General features: G+C 32.5%; 1 protein-coding gene across 2 annotated transcripts; it reads left to right on the top strand.

Moving 5' to 3' along the window:
- Positions 1-3,946: 3,946 nt before the first annotated feature.
- LOC119829204 (adenylate kinase isoenzyme 1) lies at positions 3,947-13,336 on the top strand. Of its 2 annotated transcripts, none has more exons than XM_038351617.1 (5): positions 3,947-4,096; positions 11,303-11,492; positions 11,947-12,095; positions 12,449-12,619; positions 13,178-13,336. In XM_038351617.1, exons 1-5 carry the CDS (start codon positions 4,094-4,096, stop codon positions 13,250-13,252), a joined length of 588 nt encoding a protein of 195 aa, XP_038207545.1. In that variant the 5' UTR covers positions 3,947-4,093; the 3' UTR covers positions 13,253-13,336. The 2 variants fall into 2 exon arrangements, with proteins under 2 accessions (XP_038207545.1, XP_038207544.1); XM_038351616.1 differs by lacking the exon at positions 3,947-4,096 and adding an exon at positions 7,196-7,351.
- Positions 13,337-15,762: the final 2,426 nt, after the last annotated feature.

Below are 15,762 nucleotides of genomic sequence, written 5' to 3' on the forward strand. Positions count from 1 at the left end.
AGTGTTCCAGTTGTAGGATCTTTATTAATTATTCGCCTACTGGAATTATAAATCCAACTTTATAACGAAGAAAGAAGTTTAGGAATCAGAATCTAGGACCATTCCTATTTGTTATTGTTTTATTTACATAATAAACAATGTATTTGGTGACATTTCGATAGTGAAAATCTTCGCCTGCAAAATCTAATTTGCAATGGTAAAGGCGCGTAAAAATAAAAAGTCGTCGAAAATATTAATTGAATTAAAAACAAATTCGAATCAATTTCGGCGGTAACGCTCCCGATTGCAGACATTATTCATTAATTCAATAAAAACTTGTACCGGCAAATGAATGTTCTAGAATATAAGTGCCGAATAAATAAGTTAATATAATTAATTTCTAGTGTATTAATATAAATTTGGACCAAAGAAGGCACGATGTAATATTCAGCGACATAAATATTTTCGTGAATTTTTTAAATTTTGTCATTCAAATATCAAATTAAGAAGCGAATGTGAAGGAACTATATACTTAAATAAACTGAAAAATACGATAAAATGATCCAATCAAATAAATTATTTCGCTTGCATGCAGAGTATGCATAAGGAAATTATTTAATCTTTAAAATCATCATTAGTATAAAACGGTAAACGTTAGGACAAAGTTTCGAGTGGGTCAGAAATCGAGCCTAAAGGTATCGTTTACATACAGACGTACACATAAAGTTAATGACGTATATTAATGAATACATTAAAAAACTCAAAATAATAATACTATTTGTTGTATTTATTAGGCTTGGTGCATTCTGGAAATGTCCAATCAACTTACCCATTACATGCACTTCAGTTTGATATATTTTAATATGTTATAGTTTCACCAATCTGGTTTTCATTAAAGTGTTTTTAAGTTTAAAACATAAGCACTAAAAATACAGAAAGGAAAAATGTTATGTAAAATACAATAAATAAACATAAATCAGAGAAATACTTTCTGTATTCTGTAGCACTGGTTTCCAGTGACCACCGATATATTACGATTTGCGGCTTAAACACTAGAGATGCCACGAATATTCGGCAGCTATTCGGTATTCGGCCTATTCGGCCACTTTTAAGCTATTCGGTATTCGGCCGAATAATAAGTACTATTCGGCCGAATACCGAATAGCAAATCAATGAAATAATAAATAATAGTTTAAAAAAACTAAAAAACACGCTTTAACAAAAATCATATTTTGCAAATTGAAAAATGGAATAATTTTATCAAATTAGTGTATTGTCATCGGTCCTCAATAAATCTACAAAGTTTGAACGAAATCTGGCCGTTTAAAGTGGGTCAAAATCGCGCCCAAAGAAGTCGGTTACAAACAAACATACAGGTGAAGCTAATAAAAAGCGTGTAAAAAAGACACATCATATTACTCAAAATTATCTATTTATTTCCAAATTACTACTCTTCAGTAATTAAAATTGATCAGTGGTAAGCTGTGATGGATAAAAACAAGCTTTTCAGCATTTATTGGTAGCAAACGACTACGCTTTTCATCGTAAATGATACCAGCCTCAGAAAATAACCTCTCACTATACACGCTACTTCCAGGAGAAGAAAGATACACTTTAGCAAATTTCGAAAGGTTTGGGTATTGTTTTTCGTTTGCTAACCACCACTTGTAAGGATCGGCCTTCCTATCTAGGCGACTATCCTTGACGTGATTTACACGCAATTGAATTGAAACAAATAGCCATCGATCTCCTGCCGCGCCAACGCAACGAGGAAAACAGGTTTTTACTTGTCTTATTCCAGCGAACGCGCCCCCGACAAACATGTATTTCGTGCCGAATATTCGGTGGCCGAATATTCGGCGCTTCGGCCGACAGCGTTGCCGAATATTCGGTATTCGGTATTCGGCCAATCAACTATTCGTGGCATCTCTATTAAACACCAGGGCATTATTGCCAGTAAGTAACATCACATACATATATGTGTGTAATAAATATATAATACAGATAAAAACAAGAAACCAAAACGCCAAATAAGTTTGCGACAGCCAAAGATTCGAAAAAAAAAAACAAAAACTTCTTATACTTTTAGTAAAGTAAAAAATACAATAAAATATATTCAAACTAAAATTATCTAATCTATTCGACGATCGAATAATGAATGCATAGATAATTAACTTAAAACTACACGAATGGCCGAATTGAGGTCAGTTATCGTCATTTCCACAATAAACGCTGAAACTGCATTGTCGGCTGTCCTCTCATGGTGACTTTACGTAATTCGCCCGTACCAGGGAGTAATCAAATAAATAAATAAAAAAATTATTTAGAAATCAAGCAATAACGCATAGAGGAAGGGAAGATTTTGATAAACATTAACCGATCCACATGCTCTTTTCCTTACTCATCGTAAAAAATATTTATAGCACTGGTTTTCATATCCTTAAGGTTCTACCAGACATAACACAATACTATAGAAAGAAAGAAGAGGGCAAGAGGAAGAAAAAAAACATTTATTTGATGAACATGATATACTCTGTGCTATTTTCTAGGTACTACTAACGCTTTACTGACATCGACCTACTTCAGTATGCATCAAGCCTTAATATATATAATTTGCATAAGTGCCTCAGAGTTAGTTAAATTAGTTAATCATAAGTTATAAACACATATAAGTTATTATTAGATAGCACTTTTATACAAATATCGTTATGTAAGGTTTAAATAAAGAAAAATCACGAAAATTAAAAAATCTGTATAAAACCCGGGAAATGCTGCTAATTATTTTGAGCTATTTTCTTAAAAATACAACTGATGTGTCTCTTCTTCACGCTTTAACTACTGAACCAATTCGGCTTAGATTTAGTACACGGATAGTCGAGACCCGAGCAAGGGCATGAGAGTTTTTAATTTGGAAATCCCACGGGAACGGAATACACGATACACTATTGGGAAAACACCTCGTACTTTCTATTTTTTCCTCTGGCTACGCGGGCGAAGACGTAGGCAGAAGCTAGTTATTTCTCTTAGTTAAATAATTAAGGCTATTTATTGTCTTGAATTAATTACGATAATATTCTTCAATTCATAACAAAGTTAATCTAGCTACCGTCTTTAAAAAAATATTTAAAAACAGTGTTACCGTTTAAATAAGCTGTAAATATAATTATAATTCACTTTAATTTAGGAAACTATTATAATAAAATTACAAATGAGTCATTTACACGTAGTGTCACTTCAGGGGCCAAGTTAGTTATAGATGTCGTTATTATCAATTTTTTATTGGACACACAAACGTATAGCACTATTTTTATACATTCTAAATTTATAATCAAAAGATACATCTAGTTTATTAAAATAACTAATAATTATTAATAATATATTAATCATATTATAAAAATATTTATTAAAATTCAAAATTGAAATAATGTTTTATAAAATTGATTAAAAAAATATGTTATAATTTATTTTTTCATTATTAATTTGCATTACTTTTTATGATATGTCTGTATTACACTTACCTGTATTTGATTTTGATTATAATTAATTACAATTCAGTTATATAACTCATAAGTTAAGATACAAAAAACTTAACAGACAAATGTATTATGTACAAGTGATAAAAAGTAATGAATAATTTGTCATGTGATTAACAAATCTTAGGTTAAAGATAAGTATACAATTAGACACAATTATTGTATGTTTGTAGAAATTTTATTATTTCATATTTGTATACTAACAATAAATAAATCCGCACAATTTTTATGAAATGGTGTTTTATTTAAAATTACCACATTTTTTTTTAATAAAATTCCATTTATTCAAGTATTTGTCGATTCGAAAACAATGATTAAGGGAGAATCGCATTGATATTTGCGCAATCTTATCAACGACCTTCGCGGTACACCGATATGCAATTAGAAAATACGATGACAAATGTCAATTCGCGCCATTTTTTCTGAAACTTTCCCGCGCAAGGGTCGCGCTGGCTGTTTGGCACAGTTTCCATGGCCTTGACCGCTTGAAGATCCGCAGTTGCCCCACGAAGCTCGTCTAGTTCGGGTGTGGAGTGTTCTATTTCCAAAATCATAGAACATCGTGATAAATATTTTATATAATGGTAAGTGGTTGTGGTTGATTATAGACTATTTTTGTCTTATAGTCTTGATAACTGTCGAGGATATGCCGTTTTATTTATAAACCTTCGCATTGTGTATCTGTGGACCGAATTGAAGAAATTTAAGATAACGTTACGTCACTGTTATGATAATAATAGTAACGGTAAATACTTTCTAATGTTCTTGTTAATGGATGTTTGCATATTATATTTATTATCGATTATAGTATAGACAAAATATCGATTACAAACTGTAACTGTGATATAACATCACAAAGCTCTGTTTGTTCGATGTCTATACCAGTTTTTGAATAAAGTTAATACATTGAAATTCTAACATGTTCATTTTGGTTTCTTTGTTATAATTTATTATTAAAAAATAATATTTCTATAAAATTAAGTGGGTACTAAAAAATTGGGTTATTGTAATTAATTTGTATGTATACCATAAATTTATTCCATTATTATTACACATAACGATTTTACGTAATTTTAATTACAAAAAGACTAAAATCGATCATTATGAAACGTCAGGTCATTTGAAAGGTCAAACGGCATTGATTCTAGTTTCTGCCTTGATTTTTGTCAATTACTCAGAATAAAAATAGACTACAGTTATTATGTCATATTAAAATTAAATTGTGTATACAGCATTAGTAATTAGGTATATTATACCAAGAGAGCATTAGATGGCATTAGAGTGGAACATAATAACATCTTCCAATATCTGATGGGACTTGATAAATTCTGTAGCGCTTCCGATATGTACGCAAAATTTAGAGTGAACTCCTTTAATGCCATCCAGAGACACAGAATTGCAACATTTATGTCCAGAGTTGACAAATGTAGAAATAAAATTATACGTAGTCTAGCTGACAGAATTTTGACGAGTAGCTTATATAAAGCATGGGTATCAATTTTGAATTAGGTTATTTATGTCATTATAATTTATAATATTTATAATATCTACTCTGTAATATGGGACGCACGTCTTGAAATAAATAAATTTATTATTATTATAAGATAGTCTATATTTAACATAACTTTTTCTTTTTAAGACATGTATCAAAATGTCAGGCTCTCGAAATTGAAAGTAAAAAACAAATGGATTTAAGGGGTTTCATAATAAATTCGTGTAGGTTAACAATTATAGATTTGTAGTACGATAAATGTTTTTGTGTGTGTGCAATCTACAATAAAGAGTCCATAAATAATAAAAGGTTTTATTAAATAATTTGTAATTGGAATAGCTTTATAATTTTTTCTACAACTATCTTTCTCTGAACTCAATCAATCTAGTACAATCAAACCCGAGACGGGCTTTCATATAAAGCTTCGTAGGCGTAGCAAGGTCTACGCCGTTCAACCATTAACCACAGATAATATAATACTATTTGCTACATGAACAATAGTTCGTTACCTTCTTTCAGGTCTAACTGTTCCATAAATTCCATTTGAAAGAATTTTTTATTGTATTTTTGATTAATACATTTTGAAATCAAAATTAACAATGAAATTAAGAAATGCACAAATTTTAATAGTGATATTCTGAACTCTATGGAATTCTTTAATTCAAACCGACTTTAGCTAAAGCAAAGTTAATAAAATACAGTTTTTTATTCGTATATATATTGTAGTTTAATTTCATAAATAACTCAATTGGCGTACTAAGCAAACTCTCATAAAAATTCGTTTGTATAAATAACATTAAATCCTGCAAACTTTCGCGTTTAAGTATTTAAAACGTTTTATAATTTGTAAAACAATGTTATGAAAGTAATATAGCTATCTACAATATTGTCCAGCGTGGTGGATTATGGCCTGAACACTCACAGAAAGCTTGTGTTCCTATAGTAAGAAAGAATATAAACCTTAGAGTATACGCAAGCATAGCTCGTTTATGTATACTCTAAGATGTAGGCTGATAATGGTAACGATGACGTCATTCAATCTACTTTTTTCACGTATAAAATACAGATTAAACAATATGGAACAGTGTCAGAGTTTTACTGGTTAGTAATGCGGTAGTTGGCAGTGAGACAATTCTATATTTAAATAAAAAAAAAATGTTTAAAAAAATGCAGATCTTTATAACGATGTCAGACATTTTGTGTGTAGTTTTATAATTAACAACATAAATGTAGAACAAAAGAATTCACTTCTTTTTAATTTCAATAAATCTTGATTTCATATTTATTTTCGTAATAATTATTTCAGTAAGAACCAATTATTGATTTAATACTAATTTAATATCATAAAGTTTTTATAAATTATTTGTATAACAAAGTAAAAAAATCTCTTTTGTATAGAAATAAATAAAAAGTAAATGTTAGTGATCAAGTTTATTAGGTATATTTTATCACATCTGATAAATATTCATTAGTCATTAGAAATAGGCAAATATATATTTATAACATACATGCATCCACAGACTGTAACAAATAAATACAAAATTATACACGAGTATTATTTTTAGAATACTATTTATTTATACGACAGTCTTCACGCTATTTTATTGTTAATCTTAGCATTACCACAGATAACATAATATTAGTAGTATTATATTATCTGTGCCTTGACGGTAGATATAATACATTCATTGCCAAACACTTCATTCAGAGATAAATATAAAAACATAGAATGACGTATGAATCTACGTAGCTTTCGCTCGTAAATTGTTATTTCTCCAAAATAATCCAGTAGGTACAGTGCTACCCGGTGAAATCGTCTCACAAGCCAATTGGCAGCCTCTGTATAGTTCGAGATCTTTATACTCATAATACTGTCGATATTTTATTAAAAACCGTAATCGTACAAACCGTTTATTGCAGAAGTCCCGCCGAAAAAGTTAGTTCCATTTTCAAAAAAATGCTTTCGGTAATAGAGTCACTCAATTGACTATGAAGACTATTGTGCAGTTTTCATTGATAAAAATCTATGAGAGCGATATTCGAGCTTATAAGCATTTGTAACGATTATTGAGGACAAAGCGTCGTTTTTTATGCTTTTTCCAATAAACAGCAACTTGTCGAATAATACCAAAATACACAGCTCTTGAACATCCGTAGTCTGTAACGCGCCAAGTTTCACACGTTCATTTTACGCCAAAAATTTTCAACGCAGCCTTGTACGCTTTTCAGTTAAATGAAATCTACTATCAAAGAGGACTGTTTTGTGAATAGGATCTTGTATTTCATTGTATTAGTGGCTACAGCGTGTCTCGAATTGAAGTGTGGTGATTGGCGAGCTAGTAACGAGGTAATATAGACGTTCCGTTTCGCTTTTGTTTGTGGATAGCATTTTTTGTATTCGCTGTTGAACAACAAATAATATGTTAGTACGTGTGCGCTATTTTTTGAGGTTATGTTATTTGTGCTGTGTAATAAATATTTATTAAAATTGTTGAATTAATTATTAACACGTTGTACGGCAATTATTTAATTGTGTTCTTATTCTGTGTTTGTTATCTATATAATATGAATAAAAATAAATCACCAAATGTGTTGTTAAGCATAAAACTCGAGAATGGCTAGACCAATTCGGTTACGTTTTTTCAATGTTTTCGTTATCGCAAGAAAAGTTCTAATGGAAAGAAAATCGTACCTCGAGAAGCCGAGGCGGGCCGTTATTTTTAAATACATAAATAATGTAGTAATACTAAAGAATACATATCATCAAGTTACGGCATTCATTATTTTAGTCGAATGCCCGCGCCGTGTCTAATTCTCTGTAAAGCAACAGTCAATAATATTCGATGGAACGTAACAAAAATGTCGACGTTAATAATATATAGTAGGCAGTTCACAAACAACAATTTTTGTATGACCTTCAAGACATGTAACATCTCAGTCTCCCCGTGACCAGGCTCGCTGTAAAGTGTTAAAAACGTCGGGTTAACAATATAATGAATAAATCCCGTTTAAAATCCGTTAAAGTTTCTAATTTCAAAATGTACTCGTGTAAAATCAAACACAAGAAAATACAATGTTATTGGATTTTTAACGCCAATCACATGTGCTCCAACACCCATTATAACATCCTATTAATATTATAAATGCAAAAGTTTGTAAGTATGGATGTATGGATGTTTGTTACTCTTTCACGTAAAAACTACTGAACCAATTGCAATGAAATTTGGTACGTAGACAGCTGGATAACTGGAATAACATATAGGCAACTTTTTATTCCGATATTCCTACGGGATACGGACTTACGCGGGTGAAACCGCGCGGCACAGCTAATCTAACAATAAAATGTCGGCACGTCAGTGACAATGTGGGATGCAGCGGTCATTGTCAGAGCAGAAATAGACGAGGCCTTTCGATTTTGAAATATTCATGTTGTGAAGGTTATTTAACACGTTATTATTTAAGAAAGAGTACCCTAGTGGAGCAGAAGCGCAATGTTATTTAAACAATCAAAAGAAAGAAGAAAGAAAGAGTCATTTATTTGACGAGACGATGTGACACGAAATACATAGAATAATTAACCAAAAAGAAATACAAAAAAGAAACATTAAAATAAAAAATAGTAACAAAAATCTGTAATAATAATGTGTCCCATTACCGCCAAAAAGGATCTAGTTCAGCTTGTGCCACACATAAACCTGGCGCTGGAAATAGCGATTCTTAATTTATTTTAAAGAGTATTTTAAAAAACATCTATATATAACATCTATATAGCTTTGTATATAATTTACTTTTTAACCAAACATTAATAAGAACAAAGGCATTTTAGGAACAAATATTATTATAACGAGTTAAATAGGTTTTGTTTCAACGTTTTTACTATAGGGATTTTATCAAAACAAGTTCTACTTTCGCATTAATTTAGTTGTAAACTAATACGTTCCTACTTTATTAAATTAGTTATAACTACAATGACTACAAAAGCAATGTAGGATTTAGTTACTTATTGGATAAGATCCATCGTATAAAAGAATTAGTAAAGTTTATCTCTGTCTAGCACAGAAGTATCGCTCAAACGAGACCCATTTAAAGAATTTTTCGTTTAATCAAGCCGTAGAAAACTACAGACAAAGATTACATAAACTATTAAAAAAAAACTCGCTATAAAACTAAACAAAATAACTCATAAAGTACTAAAGAAAATATTTTACGCTTTAGATATATTATAGATAACCATAAATACGTATAAATACTACTCCCAATAAACAATAAACATCCACAATGACACTGTCAACATAGCTTTGATATTATATACAACAGATTTGTTTAATTAAATTTACAATGGAAGATAAATGTTACCCTTGCGACGAACCCATTATAGACAAGAAGCCAGCGTGTCCTTTGCAATGCATGTCGCCGAAATGTAAGGCTTTTCAGGTATATGTCAGGTTCATTATATTTTATAGTATTAACTAGCGCTCGACCCGGTTCCGCCCGGATAGACCCGGGATAAAGCAAAATAAAATATTACTTATAGATCTCACACAACGTTGCTCTGCTCATAACAAAATTTTGAAAAGTAGTTCTATTAATAAATGTATCCATTCCTCTACTTGTGTATAGAGTTAAATAAAAATCGGGCTAGAGTGAATAAAACGATTTTAGTAAATGATAAAATAGTATTTATACAAAACCATTTTTTTATGTTAGAGCGGGCAGTTGAGCCAGGTGGTGATCGCTTACCATCAGGCGATCACCGTCGCCATTCGTAGGTTGTCCGGTCTCAAAAGGGTATATGACAAGTAAAAGATTGATAGCGGGAATAAAGGAAAGGATTGAGAAGGGTTAGGAAAAGGATACTGGCCTCCGTTCCCCACTCACCGAATGAAACACTGTAGCATGTTACTATTTCCAATTCGTGCCGAAGCTTGCTCGATTCCCAGTGTTCGAGAAAAGAGTCAGTACAAAAATCAATATTCATTAAATATTACGATCGAGGTAGTAATTAATTGCCTTGTGAATGAATAATTGAACACCGCTGGTACAGATAATGTTCTGCCACATATAACTAATACTATACTAGGTAATACTTTTATTTTAAACTTCGGTATTTTTTCTCTGGAACTGCAAACAGACAGGTTGCTTGCTGGAACAAAAATTGTAATAAAATGTTTTTGGTACCGTATTTAGTAAAAAGCGATTATTTCGATATTATAAACAGCCACTAGAATTTAGTTTATTGGTGTAGATTATTAGTTATTAAAACCGAACGAAGTCAATGTATGAGCAGTTTTAGATTGAATTGTCTGATGCATTGATTTTTATGAACAATACAAACAGAAGTGGGTAGCGTGTTGTCACGAAATTGTAAACAGAATCGATATAATTATCTACCGTGCTTGTAGCATAAAACCTTATGAATTTCAGCATTTATTCCTATTCAAACCAATTCTCAGATAGTTGTGAAAGCTGTACAAGAAGATACTCGGTTTATTAATGCATTTATAAACCATTTTTTACTATTTATCGGTTATTTTTTATCGGTAACTTATTAATTGCTTACTAATTCTGCCAAAAATTGTTATAAATTGTTTCATCCTCTAAGTAGCTATAAAAGTTTAATCTACAATACATTTAAAGTCAAATTAAACATATCAGATGTAACAATAATTTATTATAAACAGACATTTCACAATCTTTTGAAATATCTGTTTATTTTTGCTATTAAAATAAGATTCTTATCAATTATCAGTTAGTTCAACAATTCGCAACAATTTAATCCAATCGGCTTAAGCTCTGTTAGGCCTCGTTTACATGGTAAGCATTTGTTGGACAATAGTTGATGCTCAATGTTACTAGTTACAAGGGTTGTCAATTATATTGTTGAAAACAGAATTATACTTTTTACTTTTTGAACAAAAACAAAGTATGAAAAATAATGTTATGAGCATCAAAATGCTTAAAACTAAGCGTTAGACAATTAATTTTATACTTTAGCCAGAACGCACAATGCAGCTAGACAAATACTAATAAAAGCATAATGAGTGCAGGGGGTTGAAAAAATTATTGAATAACGTACTCTTAATTTTTCGATGTCCAATTTATTCTCAGACACAGATATACTTTACTGCTCAAAAATCACCTTACTTACAATTTTGTTTACATACATGTTAACACTTTTTGGACGAGAAATTTTAAACGCACTATCGACTCTGAAACAGGAAATGTTTCCTGCAATTTGATTTTCAACTTATGTCTTTACCATCAAAACGAGGCTTAATCCTTTCAAATACAATTGCAGGCGCCAATCGACACAAGCAAAACGCCAATCGTGTGGGTGCTCGGGGGCCCAGGGTCCGGCAAGGGCACCCAATGCGAGAAGATCATCGCCAAGTATGGCTTCACGCACCTGTCCACTGGTGACCTGCTGCGAGCTGAGGTGAAGAGCGGCTCGGAGAGGGCCAAGTGCCTCACTACTATTATGGAAAGAGGTAATTCAGAACTACATTCATTACATAATTCAGTGAGGTGACATTTTTAAATAATTCACATACACATGGAAGTCTCTAAAGAATGTAAATGAAAACATTTAACGACCGTGTTGTTTTTTTTATGCCCAAAACCGCTAACTGAGCTGGTGGTTCGCGTGATGGTTGCGATTGAAGCGTTTACCATCGCCCATGAAGTGCTACCCGCTTTTAAGGGGAATTGGATAAGAAAAGGGCTGCCGATTGGTGAGAAGGAATGGACATGGAAGGATAAGGAAAGAAAACGGGCCAGCTCCCCCGCTCACCGTACGAAACACAGTAGCATGCTACTATTTCACACCAGTCTTCTGCAGTACTTCCCCGTAGCGAGCTGCCCAATTCATGCTGAAGCGTGCTCGACTCCCATATAAAAACAATGCTCTATTTAAATTTACCCAATATTTGTGTAAATTTCCAGGAGACCTCGTTCCCAACGACATAGTGCTAGACCTGCTCCGCGAAGCTATCGTGGCTGCGGCGGCGGATGCCAAGGGCTTCCTGATCGACGGCTACCCAAGGGAGAAGTCCCAGGGCATCGCCTTTGAGAAAGCTATTGCTCCTGTTACTGTGAGTACTTTTAAAATTGTAGTCTTAGAAGGAAAGTTAGAAGGAAAATATAAAACTTTATATTATAACATTTAAGAAAAAAACATCAAGGACATCAATTTTATTTTTTCTTAACACTATAAATAATTTAATATACTATGTATATAATAACACTATAGAATAAATTTTTCAATGATAAAATAAATAAAGTTTCTTCTTTTTATTTATTTTTTTAAAAGTAAACTTGAACCCACGCACGGGCCAGAGCCAAGCGTTGTACACGACTATTATTATAACTACTTCAATGCGCAATTGTACTTCGTCACCATCACTACCACAGCACAATCATCCTGATGATCGATATCGCATCGCAGGTGATAATCTACTTCGAGGCGTCTCCCGAGACGCTGACGCAGCGGCTGCTCGGGCGCGCCGCGAGCTCGGGCCGCGCCGATGATAACGCGGACACCATCAAGCTGCGGCTGAAGACCTTCCTGGATAACAACGACATGGTGCTCGCGCAGTACCCGGACAAGCTCAAGAGGGTGAGCTTTGGAAATGGGGGAGACCGAGGCCTTCCCTTCCGCAAACTTCTCCATCCATTCCTTCTTTCCAGCCGTCGATCCTTTCCCTCTTAAAATCACCCCTTAACTCTGCGAATGTTCAACAAGCGAAGACAAATTCATAACCCAATTTTGTATTTATAATGTTATTGTTGGGATGAGGTTAGTGTGGGTAAGGATAATTCTTCTCTTCCGTATTTTTGAAAACAATTTTAACAATTGTTTTTCACAGCAGCGGTAACTATTCCGACCAAACAAAAACTGCATTCTTTATTTGAATTACTCTTATATTATCTATGTGTATTCCTACTGTTTCTTCGGAAAGTATAGTCATTTACTAACACGTTTTCAAAACCTCTACAATCCACTCATTCATGAAACAAAATCTTTAGCAAATAGTGTCTTCTTTTATTTAAAAAAGAGGCGACGACTAGAAGATAAGATATATTGATAAGATTTTTTTTTAATATCATATGATCTATGTATATCTTGTCCTTAAAATATAGCACGTTATATAAATATAAATTCCTGGTTTTACAGATAAACGCTGAGGACTCGGTGGAAAATATATTCGGCCAAGTGCAGCAGATCTTGGACCCGCTCGTCGCGAAGTAAACGGAACTGCTCTAGTCTTGTACATACATAATTATGATTTAATTTAAATTAACGGCCTCTGCTAATAAAGTATATTTAATATTGTGGAGTTTTATTATTGCTGATGTTGTTTTTTTATCGTTACATCAAATGAGTGAATATTGAGAGATTTATTTATAAATTTCTTATGAATACCCATAAGAATATTATAAATAAAATAAATACAGTTAAAATAATTCAAATGAAAATGGAGTCTTCATGATTGTCTCAACTAAACTGCCTCACTTATTTTTATTTCATGCAGAGTAAGTATAGGTATATTTATAATGATATTGATGAATCCTGGCGATTCTAATCAGGATATTATTGCGGATCAGAAAATGAAATCAAATTATCTGCACTTCGACACCAAGAAACTTTCATAGAAAAGAACTCATAATGCAGGGCCAAAAGGAGAGGAGTTTTATTATTTCGGCCAAAATGTAGCGTTACCTCTGCCCAACGCATTAAATCTACAAGCGATAAATCAAATGTTGATATCCGCAGAGAGAGCTCATTTTACGACTTCGAATTACCAACTTTCTTCTCCGTTTTCTAACACAAGTATACATTCTGCAGAACAATAAATTCTTCTGCCAGTTGTCAATAGATGAACCCGATATACACATATTGAAGGCTGAGGTATATAAATCAGCTTGGAAACTGCTTCGAATTAAGCCGTGATGTATCATTGAGAAGATTGAGGCTAATTTTTAAATAGGAACTGATTTAAATATGAATGACTTATAACAATTATTGTCTATCAGGTAATTATTTTACTCACCTGGATAAAACCCTTAAATACTGTTGTTACATATATGTATTGCATATTCAAACAATTCCAATATAGGATAAAGAGAATTAAAACAAACTGTTAAATCATCGGCTTTATATATATGACTTGACGGCTTAAATAATGAAAACTGTATACAATTGCGTGCAAGTTTAATTTGCAAATGTGTTCCCTGTGTGTTAGATCTGTTTTGCAGTCACGTTTTACGTCTATTTGGGCTGCCATAATAGCATCAGCGCCCGTACGCAAAGCATGACCCAATTAACGAGAAAAGTAAATCCTTCATAGATATCATTATAATGCAGCCTTTGTATTAATCCAGACTATAAACTTTCTCTGTACCAAATTACATGATGATCCCAACAAAAAACCTGTACATATTAAATAAGTGCTTTATTCAAAACAAATGCTTAAATTTATTATTTTCGCTTAATCCTAATAACCAGTAAAACAAAAAAAAATCTTCTATCAGTTGTATCCTACATTATTTAATATTATTTTACTTCACATTTTTGCCTATAAATCTATTCATTTTTATAAACATAACTTCATAGATAATAGATAGATGAGTTAAATACTTATTGTATATTTAAATGTTATTCTTATAGTATTGTTAAATGTATTATAATTTAATTTTATTGTTCGCTACTTTCTAGTTTTATATTGATCTAAGATTTTTGTAGGCGTTAGATTATACTTAATGTAGTGAAATTCTCCTGATTCAACAAATCTGGTGAGAAAATTATGGCAGAATCATTTCTTCCTGCTCTTTTTCCCTCTGACGAACAGCGACAGCAGTCTCGACGAGTAGGTACAAGCAATTAAATTTCTCCTCTCTTTCGTAAGGCACCACCTGAAGACACGGTTCCAATAAACACACAAATTTAACAAACCAAATCTCATCAAAAAGGAACCATAGTATCAGGTGATGCCGGCGTTAAAACTTTCACTAGTCAACAATAAAAGAGCATCTTTTATAAAACGTTTATTCATAACACCAAACAAAATATTACCGCTCGAATGAAACCAAAATATTTTCTTAATTGACAAGCTATCCTACAATGTCTGTACAACGGTATTGCATCAAATTTATGTTTGTTTTAACACCGACGTCGCCTGCATATAATTCCCGAAAGGTATGTTAATCTACAGTCTTAAATTAAAAGTTCACATTTAAATCTAACACAACAACACATAATTTACATAATTAATAATAATAATAATAATAATAATAATAATAATATGCCTGTTCTCATGTACACATTTGGCGTACTCAAGTGGACTCAGACCGAACTAAACGCCTTGGATCGGAAAGTCCGCACAACTATGACTCGACATCGGTTGCATCACCCGAAATCGTCTGTGATGAGATTGTATATCCCTCGAAAGTGTGGTGGTCGTGGTATGTTAAGTGCTCAATCGCTACACAATCGTGAGATATGCAGACTCAGAGACTATTTCGTGTCAAAAGCAGGTCATGCGATCCATGCTGAAGTGATAGAATGTGACAAAGGACTCACTCCCCTATCCATGGCCAAAAGGGACTGGCAAAAGCCGGTGGTGCTTAGCATATCCGGCAGGGAAGCCATATGGAAAGAGAAAGAGCTGCACGGTAGGTTTTACAGGAGTCTGCATGAACCTCATGTAGATTTCTTGTCCTCTGTGCACTGGTTGCGTTTTGGTGACCTTTTTGGGGAAA

This window comes from Zerene cesonia, chromosome 1 (assembly GCF_012273895.1).
Source record: "Zerene cesonia ecotype Mississippi chromosome 1, Zerene_cesonia_1.1, whole genome shotgun sequence".
Classification (NCBI taxonomy): domain Eukaryota; kingdom Metazoa; phylum Arthropoda; class Insecta; order Lepidoptera; family Pieridae; genus Zerene; species Zerene cesonia.

What these genes read in the sequence shown, in the direction of transcription:
- LOC119829204 (XM_038351616.1), top strand. Translation starts at nt 7,238, where the DNA reads ATGAAATCTACTATCAAAGAGGACTGTTTTGTGAATAGGATCTTGTAT. An exon ending in ATTGGCGAGCTAGTAACGAG is followed by an intron (nt 7,352 to 11,302) that starts GTAATATAGACG and finishes ATACAATTGCAG; the next exon opens with GCGCCAATCGACACAAGCAA. An exon ending in AAGCTATTGCTCCTGTTACT is followed by an intron (nt 12,096 to 12,448) that starts GTGAGTACTTTT and finishes ATCGCATCGCAG; the next exon opens with GTGATAATCTACTTCGAGGC.